The sequence below is a fragment of the Mus pahari genome, chromosome 7 (assembly GCF_900095145.1).
Source record: "Mus pahari chromosome 7, PAHARI_EIJ_v1.1, whole genome shotgun sequence".
In the NCBI taxonomy this organism is placed as follows: domain Eukaryota; kingdom Metazoa; phylum Chordata; class Mammalia; order Rodentia; family Muridae; genus Mus; species Mus pahari.
In genome coordinates this window covers 27,134,632-27,145,724 of record NC_034596.1, presented here as the reverse complement: position 1 = coordinate 27,145,724, position 11,093 = coordinate 27,134,632, and the positions used below count along the sequence as shown (strand labels likewise).

General features: G+C 45.9%; 1 protein-coding gene across 1 annotated transcript in view; it reads left to right on the top strand.

Moving 5' to 3' along the window:
* Positions 1–11,093, top strand: part of Dcdc2c (doublecortin domain containing 2C) — a 74,132-nt gene that overhangs the window by 26,061 nt on the left and 36,978 nt on the right. The window contains exon 9 of the mRNA XM_021202358.1: positions 5,345–5,413. Coding sequence (XP_021058017.1) covers positions 5,345–5,413 — 69 coding nt within the window. The remainder of the gene's footprint in view (positions 1–5,344; positions 5,414–11,093) is intronic.

Here is an 11,093-nt window from a genome sequence, read left to right as displayed (position 1 = left end):
TCTTCTCTCTTCTCTCTTCTCTCTTCTCTCTCTTATTTACTGCTCTCTCTCTCTCTCTCTCTCTCTCTCTCTCTCTCTCTCTCTCTCTCTCTCTCTCTCTCTCTCTCTCAATGTACAGTCACTTGAACTCTTCACTCATCATCACCAGCAGCTGGGCTTCTCTCTCTTGGGTCCCTGGTATAATTTACTCGGGCTCTGTGCTTTGACACCAGCTTTATAAGTGCTTTTCTAGGCAACTCCTGAAGGGCTGTCCAGGCCAGGAAACCCCAGATCTCTAGTCTTTCAGAGACTGCAGCTGGGGTGGTAAGATCAGAGCTGGGGACTTCCACACAGGGCGAAGTCCTTAACTTTGAGCTGAGCTTGTCCTTAACTTTGTCTTTGGACTTCTTTTAGGCCTTGCTCCTACACGGATTTATTGGCTCATTGTCTGTCTTCTTGTCATCCTTGGGTGTCAGAATCAAGCTCAGAGAGCAGTGTCAGCCACTGCAATTTCACTAGGATGTTAGACAGAAAGCCATTTGTCTTAAAACTTCTATCAATTTAAATATTTTTGTTCCTTTTAGAGCCTCGTAATAAGAAAATTGTTGCTCTCTCTACAACCACTTTTATGTGATGTTGGTCCTTGTTAGTGATGCATTCTTTCATGTGTTCTGCATTATAAATCAACATGTCCCGCATGAATTTTACTATGTATATCCTTTTTTATTTCTTTTTGATACAAGGTTTCACTGTGTAGCCCTGGCTATCCTGGACTTGGTTATGTAGACCAGATGGCTGTGAACTCACAGAGATCCCTCTGCCTCTGCCTCCCAAGTGCTGGGATTAAAGGTATCTACTGCCATGCCTGGCCAACCTCACTGTAATTTGTGTACAGTGGATATGTGCCCTTCAGTTTCCTGTGCATTTGATGTCCATTGAGTTTGACACTCTGGTGTGGTTTTTTCCTCACTGTAGCACAGTGTGGTCTGAGAGGAAGGAAAGGGTCAGGTGGTGACTCAGGGTTTTCTCTGGAACGAGCTACTTTGGAGGGAGAAGAGTCAGGTAGATGAGGGAGGTGGCCTCTCCCTGTACAGCATTAGGTCACAGGAAAAGATGCTTGGAAAAAGGAGTATCTATTGATTCTCCTCTCCTCTGGGAAGGGATGGGGGTGCTGCAGTGAACCCAGACATTCTAGTGGTCAGTGACAATGTGAGTGCTGGCTTTGCAGCAGTGACAGGGTGTGGCAAGGAGACCTCCTGATGGTGAGCTGATCAGCTGGCCTTCATCTGTGCTTACCTGAGTGACCTGGGGAACTGAAGGAAGAGGCTGTGGATCAGGGATTGTTGCCCAGGTGGAGTGTTGGAGAGAGCGGGAGTGGGGAGCTTGTTTTCTGCAGAGCACACTGACCCAGTTATTTGACTCAGTGCATCCCATCAACACCACTAGCACCATGACCTTATTCCTCCAGCGTTTAGGAAACGCAGTTGAAATGAGCACAAGAAATCCTGTGTGATGTGGTCAGTAGACAAAAAGTGCAGTCAGACAGAGGGACACTCAGGTCACATAGACAGGCTAGTGCCCTCCACCCTGGGTTCTGATCTTTGGAAAGACTTGATATCTGGATGGCTAAAGGGCATGGGTTCCTCCTTGTCTGCTAGGAAGCAGTATACACCTGAACTAACTCTCTAACTCTCTAACTCTCTCTCTCTCTCTCTCTCTCTCTCTCTCTCTCTCTCTCTCTCTCTCTTTCGTGATAATGAAAATACCTTGGTATCCAGGGTCATTGATTTATTGCCTTTTCTTTGTCCAGAGTCTAGAAACTTCCTCTAGAACCCAGTACCTGTCTGTCATTTTGGGAGACACTTAAATCTGTGCAGAGGCCAAGGAGGAGGGCCGCTGATTGGCTGCAGGCAGGGGGGACAGGAAACATGACTATAGAGGAGTTCATTGTGCATTTAAGACACTTTTAGACAATGCCTCACTTGTAGTCCTGGCTGGCCTGCTACTCAGCTACTCACAGAGATCTACCTGCCTCTGCTGGAATTGAAGGCATATATGACCAAACCTGGCCCCTTCCAATTTTTACTTTATTTATTTAGTGTGTGCGTATGGGAGTCTATGTGCCACAGTGTGTGGGTAATCCAGAGGACAACTTGTAGGAGTCTATTTATTTCATATGTGGGTCCTGGGGATCGAACTTAGATCATACTTAGTGGCAAGCACCTTCACCCATGGAACCATCTCACTGGCCCCTCATTGTGCATTTTGACTCAGATTTCTACAATGTTCCTATCTCCTACCTTTATAAAAATACCTTTTTAGGTTGTGTCCTCATAGATAGATAAACTTTATGACTAGATCCACATGCTCTTGATCATGTAGACCTCTTTTTATTTTTTTCTATTTTTTTTTTTTATTTTTGTCCTCCAACTTCTGTCCCTTGGCTTCTACCCACAAACACATTTACAGTTGATTTCTGGAGAGCCCTTGTTTACTAGCATACTTTAAAGTGCACACGATATCTCAGCCTTCAACTCAGAAGCTCATTTTTAGTTTTATTTGTTTTAATTTTAGGTGTGTGTGCTCACAGTGGCCAGAGATGTTGTAACTCCCCAGAGTTGCAGTTATAAGTAGTTGTGAGCCACCTAACAAGGGCACTGAAATCCAACTCGGCTCCTCTGCCAAAGTAGTACAGTCCTAGTGATGGCACCAGTCTCTTTAGTTCCTGCTGCCTTTTCAGCCGTCCCCTCTTCTTTCCTCCCCTACCCCTTCCAAGCTATGCATTTTCATGTCTTCCTGCTCTTTTACTCTAGTGCTCAGAGCAGTGAGAAGTAACTATGCCATAGCCTGGATGCTCTCCTGGCTTGAAATCACCAAATAACTTAGTTTATCACTTTAGAATTCAGTCACTCAATTTTTTTATTAGAGATTTTTTTTTTAATTTTCTTCATTTACATTTCAAACACTATCCCAAAAGTCCCCTATACCCTCCCCCCCNCCCCGCCCTGCTCCTCAACCCACCCGCTCTTGATTCCTGGCCCTGGTATTCCCCTGTACTGGAGCATATGATCTTTGCAAGACCAAGGGCCTCTCCTCTCAATGATGGCCGACTAGGCCATCTTCTGCTCCATATGCAGCTGGAGACACGAGCTCTGGGGGTACTGGTTAGTTCATATTGTTGTTCCTCCTCTAGGGTTGCAGACCCCTTCAGCTCCTTGGGTACTTTCTCTAGTTCCTCCATTAGGGACCCTGTGTTCCATCCAGTAGATGACTGTGAGCATCTACTTCTGTATTTACCAGGCACTGCATAGCCTCACAAGAGACAGCTATATCAGGGTCCTGTCAGCAAAATCTTGCTGGCATATGTAATAGTGTCTGGGTTTGGTGGCTGTTTATGGGTTGGATCTCTGGATGGTCCTTCCTTCCACATCAACTCCGAACTTTGTCTTTATAACTCCTTCCATGGGTATTTTGTTCCCCATTCTAAGGAGGAACGAAGTGTCTACACTTTGGTCTTCCTTCTTTTTGAGTTTCATGTGTTTTGCAAATTGTTATCTTGGGTATTCTAAGTTTCTGGGTTAATATTCGCTTATCAGTGAGTGCATTCATGTGAGTTCTTTTGTGATTGGGTTACCTCACTCAGGATGATATCCTCCAGATCCATCCATTTGCCTAAGAATTTCACGAATTCATTGTTTTTAATAGCTGAGTAGTACTCCATTCACTTTCTGTCTCCATTCCTCTGTTGAGGGACAGCTTCGGGCTTCCCATCCTTCAGCTTCTTGAGGATGTGTTTATTTGCACTCAAGGTCTCTGGCCTCTCTAAGAGAGTGGGATTCACAGCCGTGGATGTCCTTTTTCTGTTTATTGGATGAATGCGTGACACAGCGTTGGCTGTCACATCAGGTACCCTTTGAAGAGTTTTGAAAAATCTGTTTTTATGTAGTTTGCACAGTCCTTCCAGTTTGCACAGGTTAGGGTTAGGGTTAGGGTTAGGGTTACTTGTCTCTGAGACTACAGGAATGTAACATCTATACCACTCTGGTCTGACTAATGGTGAGCTAATGAAACTGGGGCATTGGCCACTAGCTCACACGTCTGTACAGCGATGCTCCACTACCCTACCAGGCTGGCAGCAGCTCTCTTTGCTCAGGGTAGCGCTTTGCAGGCTGTCAGTTCTTTACTGGTTTAGCTCAGGTGTGCTGTGTGTCCTGCCTTCCGTGGCCAGTGGGGGCAGCTCCAGCCTCCTGCCTTGACTCCGTGTCCTTGTGATCAGGGCAGTCGAGAGGCTCTTCCCATGTTGGGTGTCCTGGGCGATGTGATGAAGGAGCAGGATTCTAGCTGCCCCCACCCCCGAGGACATGTGGCGCATACATGTGGCTTGCTGCTGTCAAGTCAGCCCGTCTCAGCAGATGTGACACTGAAATGCAAGTGACCCACCGACAGAACTGCTCAAAAGAGAGTGGGAAGAGGGAGAGGGTGCAGAGGACCCACTGCCAGTTGACTCACTGCCTCTTTCTCACATGTCCCCGAGACCTGGGAAGGATAAGAAGCCGAGGGAGGGGCCACTGCTCTGAGGGGCTGAGAGCAGCCAGGCTGCCGAGGTTACCTACAGAACGGGGAACAGTTCTTTAGCTGGGGTCTTGTGGGTACAGCAAGAATGAAGAAGGAACTACTGTTTGCTAACTGGAGGCACCTGGCGTGGCCATAACATTTTAAATTCATGAAATAATTACAAATATTTGTTGATATGTCTGTATTTATGCATGAGGGTGTGGGCTTGCCACAGCATGAGTGCAGAGGTCTGGACAACTTTGGGTGTCAGTTGTCACCTTTCACATTGTTTATAGAGCATCCCTTCTGTAGCTCAGGCTAGTTGGGGACTCTCCTGCCTCTGTTTCCCATTTTACAACAGGAGCATTTGGAGTACAGTTTTTACATGGGTTATGGGGAGATCCAGACACACTTTATCTCACTGGATTATTTATTTAGCATAGCAGGGACGTGCTATGTAGTCCAGCAGGCCTTGAACTTCCCTATAGCCCTGACTATTCTCAAAGGCAGGATTTTCCTGCCTCACCCTCTCAAGTTCTGGGATTACAGGTATGGGGTTACATGTCCATCCCCTGGTATTCCTGTTTACATGAAAAGAAGTTACAGAGCCCCTCTCTAACGATGTCTCCGTTTCCTTGGTGGAACTACTGGTAAAAATGGAGCAAGCGATCCTGCATTTGGAAAAGCTGCACTTCCCACTTGCAGTTCTGTCTGTAGAACGGGTCTGGCACAATGGTTCCTATGCTCTCTGCTTTTTCAGAGGAGTTTGGCACTGACCACGGCTCAGCTTGACCATGCGTTTTCTCCCCAGGCACCAGCTGAAATTGTTAAAGAAATTGATGAGATAGGCAACAGCAGCCCTGGCCTGGAGAGCGGCATGGTGAGTGAAGTTCGATTTACCTTTGATAGTAGCGTTACAATCCGCCTTCCAATCAGCCTTGTGATAGGCTGGGCAGAGCTCATGGTTGATGGTCAAGGATCTGGGAACACAGGCTGGTCCCAGATCACAAATGCGTATCAGAGTGGAAGCACTGTGTATTTCAGGAAGGCTCAGGGTATTTCTAATCATCTCTGTACTCGTCCTAACTCTTCTTCACTGCACTTCCCATCACGATGGTGTAAGCTTTCCTCTATCTGGTTTTAGGCTCTAGTCAGGTAGGGTGGTGAAGCACAGCAGCCTCTGTGAGGGTAACTTCCTCTAATGAGACAGCCATCCACACTTAGCAGTGGGAGTTATGTCTACAGCCCCTGTTTAGGAGGTCAGGCTGTGTGTGGCTACCTGCCGGTGGCAGCTCAGGTTGGTGCAGGACACAGGGCTGTAGCTTCCTGCTTGTTCTTCCTGCCCAGGTGTCTTGGAAACATCGTCTGGGGAGGCAGGTGTTCCGGGGTCTCTTGAGTCCAGGTGGTGACAAGTCTACATAATATGTACACAGCGGGAAAACAAAATATACTTCACATACGCAATCATGATTATGTCGCTAAGGTATGAATTGTCGTGGTTTGTCTTCAACGTTCTATCTCCAGGTGTTTTTCAAGGTGGTTTACGTTTCAGACGTTTGGCCAGGCTGACCTGGTGCTCTGTTCAGCCGCAAATAAATATGGGCTTCAAGGATGATGGAAGGGTGGCCTTTGAAGGAAGGTGAAGGGGCCGCAGGCCATTTGCTAGGTTTTTATAGGCACACTAGAGGAGCTTGGGAATCTTGGGGGTCAGAGAAAATGGCACCCTCACAGAGTATATATCCTTTTTCTGAAGGGCGTAGGTTTGGGGGTGGTTTTTAGTGAGAGTGGTTACTGGATATGTCTAGTGGAATAGAGAGTACTTTCTAATGAAGAACTAGGGTTGATTTTAATTTCTCCGGCATCACAAAGTAAGACTGTTCTGGGAACAGGAATAATAATGAAGGAGGTTGCCCCAGAGGAAGAAGGGTTAAGGGTGAAAGGGCTACTTGCGCTCACAGGGATCATAAGAAGAGAGGGGACGATGCTCATGGGTTCATGGCAGGGGTGCCCATACATTTCAAACTTCTCTTTACTGGATATTTGCACCAAGTCCACCCTGATTCACTGAGGGAACTCTGTACAGGGCCCTAGGGGGCCTTTCATGCATTGGTAAGCTGGTACTAACCTATGACAGTAGATTTTATAGAATTGTATTATATTATATTTAATTTTATAGAATGATTCGAAATATCTCTCTTAATGAGAACAACGTTGCAGGAATAGCTGTAGGTATTAGTACCCCATCTTTAGAGAAGGGGCCAAGGGCTAAGCTTTGGGATGGCAGAGGGCTGGCACTCTTCCTTCTGTTGACAAACACTGGGAAGGTTATGTGGGCAAGTCAGAGCAGATCAGGGCAGGGCAGGGGGTACACGCTGGGACACCCTGAGCACTTCTGAGTTCCCCGTGGGCACACACTAGTGCTGGCCCAGCTCTTTAAAGTAGGCATCCAAAACAGATGAAAAAGAGGGAAAACTCCATGGAAAAAACAACTTGTTAACATTTCAGTCTGAAATCAATGGGTGGGGCTCTGGATTTCAACCTGGGTTTGAACCACACCAAAGTCTGAGCATTCCCACCAGTGAGCCAAGCCATTTACTGGTTTTCTTCTCAATAGATATTTGCTGTTGGTTTTCCCGGTCCAGTTCTTACAAACGGGGGGGAGAACCAACCTCCTGGTGTTCTGTCTGAGAGTGTTTGGTTCTTCCACGTCTGTGCCCTCTCCTTGCTTTCTGGCACGCCCTGCACAAGCATCTCTGCTGAGCTCATTATCTCTTTATTGGTGTGCAACACCCCATGAATTTGAAATGATTTGTCCCTAAAATCTTCCAAGCCATGTCCTGGAAAGTTCTGAGTGATCCAGCCTTTGTGTGCATTTTCACAGTAAGCAGTATCCCAGCAAGAGAAGCCACACCCCACTGGTTTTCCTGGCCAGCAGGCAGGCCACTGTGCTGCATGCCCACTCTTAATGAGTCATTTGTACATTCATTGGTAAGTCTATTTTTTTAGGGCATTTGAGATGGACTGTATTAAGTTTCTTAGACATGTTAGTGCTGGCTGGCCACTGTGAAGATGCACTGTGACATCCCTAAGCAGCTGAAATGGTTTCATCATTTTACATGTCTTCCAGACTTCTTTAAAAGCTTTGAGTTATTTGTGACGGGGTCATTCAAATTTAAATATATAATTCAAAAATAAAATGCAAGTTGCCTTGTGAAGCTGTAAGAAACATTGTTAGCATGAACATTATCTTAAAATATATTTCTGACATTTGGTCAGATTTTCTTTTTCTTTTTCTTTCTTTCTTTCTTTTTTTTTTTTTTTTTGGTGGTAAAAGCATATAAACTTTGCTGTATTGATAGTTTTTAAGCACCGAATCCAGCACCATTGCTTACATCCATGCTCTACACACAGTCTATTCCTAAGACAGTTTCAACCACCACACAGTCCATCCTGGAAGCAGACTCGCTCTCCTCTGACTCCCCCAGTTCCGAGGATCAGCGCTAAGCCCTTGACAGCCTCAGCCTGAAAGAGCTTTTCAGATGAATTTGTTAGGATTGAGACTCTCCTTAGGCCCAGGAGTTGTGGACAAGTATGTTCATTTTGTTATTATATGTGTAAAATAAAAATTAAAAAAAAATTAGAGCCATGCGTCCGTGTGAGAGTTCTTCCTCCTGAGCACCCTGGAATAGGTGTAGTGTGAAGCCCTGACAACAACCATATACAATACTGTCCCCATCATAAAAGTGGAAAGTTACTAACATTGATGAATGGGAAAAGCTCTTCTGTGAAGTGAAAATGAAATGTGTATTTTGTCCTTTCTCATGCTCCAACTTGTCTTCATTGAAGGTGACTTTAATTACACTGGGTGAGCACTACTACATTCAGGTAGACTGGAATACTCTCCAGCTTTAAAACTTATATTTATTTATGGTTCTATATACTTAATTGTTATGCAGGCACTATGGTGCACATGTGGAGGTCCTGGCACAGCTTGCATGAATCAGTTCTCTCCTCCCACCATGTAGACCCTGGGACTAGAACTCAGACCATCAGGTTGGTGGGAGGCACCTTTAACAGCTGCACCACTGCACCAGCCCTGTTCTTCAGTTTCCAATGGCCCAATCTGTGTGGTACCACTGGTTGTAAATGATTTATCGAGAAGCAATGCTCTGCAATTCTATACTATCTGATCATTTTGTAAAAACAGATGTAAAGTTTTTGGAAACATGAATTTCCTTTTTAGGATACAGGAGAAAAGTCTGATTGGCAGTGTATGCCCAGACAACATGATTAGGACTCTGTATAGATAGCCTGTATTTCCCACGCCTCTCCAGTGCCATAGAGAAGCCTTCACTTCGAAATGCCAAATTTCATGGGAATACAAGGGTTCCTGACATTGGGTTTCCAATCTTTAAAATTTTTTTTAAAAGTTTTCCTAACCCTGGAGATCCTATATGAAGACATCAGGGGCTGGAGGAATAACTTAAAGTGCCTGCTCTGAAAGCCCAAGGACTTGAGTTTAGATCCCCAGCACCCACACAGACACAGAGAATGGTAGTGTGCACAATGCCCTCAGTGAGTGTAGTGAGTGTGTGGGGTGTGGAGCCCGGCAGAGTCCTGAAGCTCCCCCTGATGAGCCAGCCTAGTGAAATGGATGAGCCTCAGGTTTGGTGAGATCCTGTCTTAGGAAATAAGGTTGAGAGAGAACCAGGAAGACACCATACGCTGACCTATTGACCCTGGTATTTACATGCATGAGCACATATGCGTGTATACCTGCACATATCCATGCAAACATGCATACATTACAACACACACACACACACACACACACACACACACACACACACACACCGCTCTGAGAAGGGGCACAGGAGGAACTGACTTTAAATTTTAGGTGATGAGAGATTTTTTTCTCTCTCTCCAAGAACAGACTTTGTGACTTCTTGCTCCTGTTGGGCCACACAAGCTGTCCTGTCCTTTGTCAGTCCAGCTTTGCCACCCTCCATAGCTCCTTGCAGATGCTGCCTCCTCTTCTCAGCTCCCTGGATTCCCTGTGCGTCTTTTCCACAGCTCCCCAGCCATCTACTCTTCTCCCACCATCTGGCCAGTCTAGTCCTTACTAGAGTTACCTGTGTACCTGAGCCTGGGATCCATTCATATCCTTGTCATCCTTTGCACTCCACCCATTCCCAGGCACCCAGAATTAACTGATCTTGAATGTGATGGAGAACTTGGCAGACACCAAGTAAACTTTGAGCAGCCAGGAAAGCAGCATGGGGCCAGTTAAAGGCACAGAGTGCTAGAATCAGGGCTTAGTCTCAAAAATTCTCTATCATGTGTAAGAAATGATCATTTCCAAAGACATAATGGTTTTCTAAATGGAAAACTAGGCTTTTGTCTTTGAAAAAAATCTGCCACCGGCCAGATTTCAAGCTGAGGTACACAAACATTCATTGTGCGGCTTAACAGTAGCCTAAGTACAACCACACCATCACTCTCTCACACAGAGAGGCCATGTTTTATAGGACTTTCAGGTCCGTGTCTCCCTGACCCTCGAGCCTGCAAACATGGAAAATGGTGGTTAAAGTACAAAGTGCACATAGGGCAAATCACATCACTGTGATCACACCTAGAAAAGAGCTGATACAACACACCAGTGCTACCTAGCATGGTTGTCCAGACGCTGGAGTCTAAGGAGCCTGGAGCTCACAGAGCCACCCACCCCCAGTTAACACAAAGATCCTCTGGAGCTATACTTACACACAGTTGTGTGTATCCCACCTTAGGTGCTGGGAACCAAATTCTGGTCCTTTACAAGAGCAGCAAGCACTCTTCAACCCAGAGACATCTCTTCAGCCCCTGGGTGTAGCCTTTCAGCAGTGGAATTTTGCTTTTTATTAGAATTAAACCCACCCAGTCTTTCCAAGCTACCAAAATAATAACTAGGAATTGCCCACAAGTATATTAATTGACAAGTGCTAGAGACCAATGTGACATTCAGCCAGGGGAGTTGGCTAATTTGTAATCCTGCGGTAGAATGAGCAGAAGAACAGTTGACAGTAAAAACTGTGGGTTGATCTGGACATATGGAAGGGTGAAAGTTCTCAGAGGTTGATTAAGCAAAATCAAACCAAAGTGCCACAGAATAGAAGGCTGTTTGTTAACTTCTTGTGGCCGTGAGCACATGCTGGTAGAACCACACATGGAAGGAAGACATTGGTGGATTCTGCTTTCAGAGACTCTCCTCCTGTTATGGCCACAATTGCATAGCACAGTTCATGGTGGTGAGAGCACATGGCATATCAGGAAGAAGAGATAAAGCTGGAACCAGAGGAGTGTGTAACCCTTGAAGACACTTCTCAAGTGGTCCAGTTCCTCTGGGTCCAATCTGCTAAAGCTGTCATGCCCTCCCCAGGCAGCCACGCCGGCTGGGGAGCACGTCTTCAAAACATGAGCCTGTGGAGACACTTCACCCTCAAACCCCATAAAAACTGAACAAGAGGAGCATAAAATGTGTGTAGAACCTTTAATCCCAGCACTTGGGAGGCAGAGGCAGG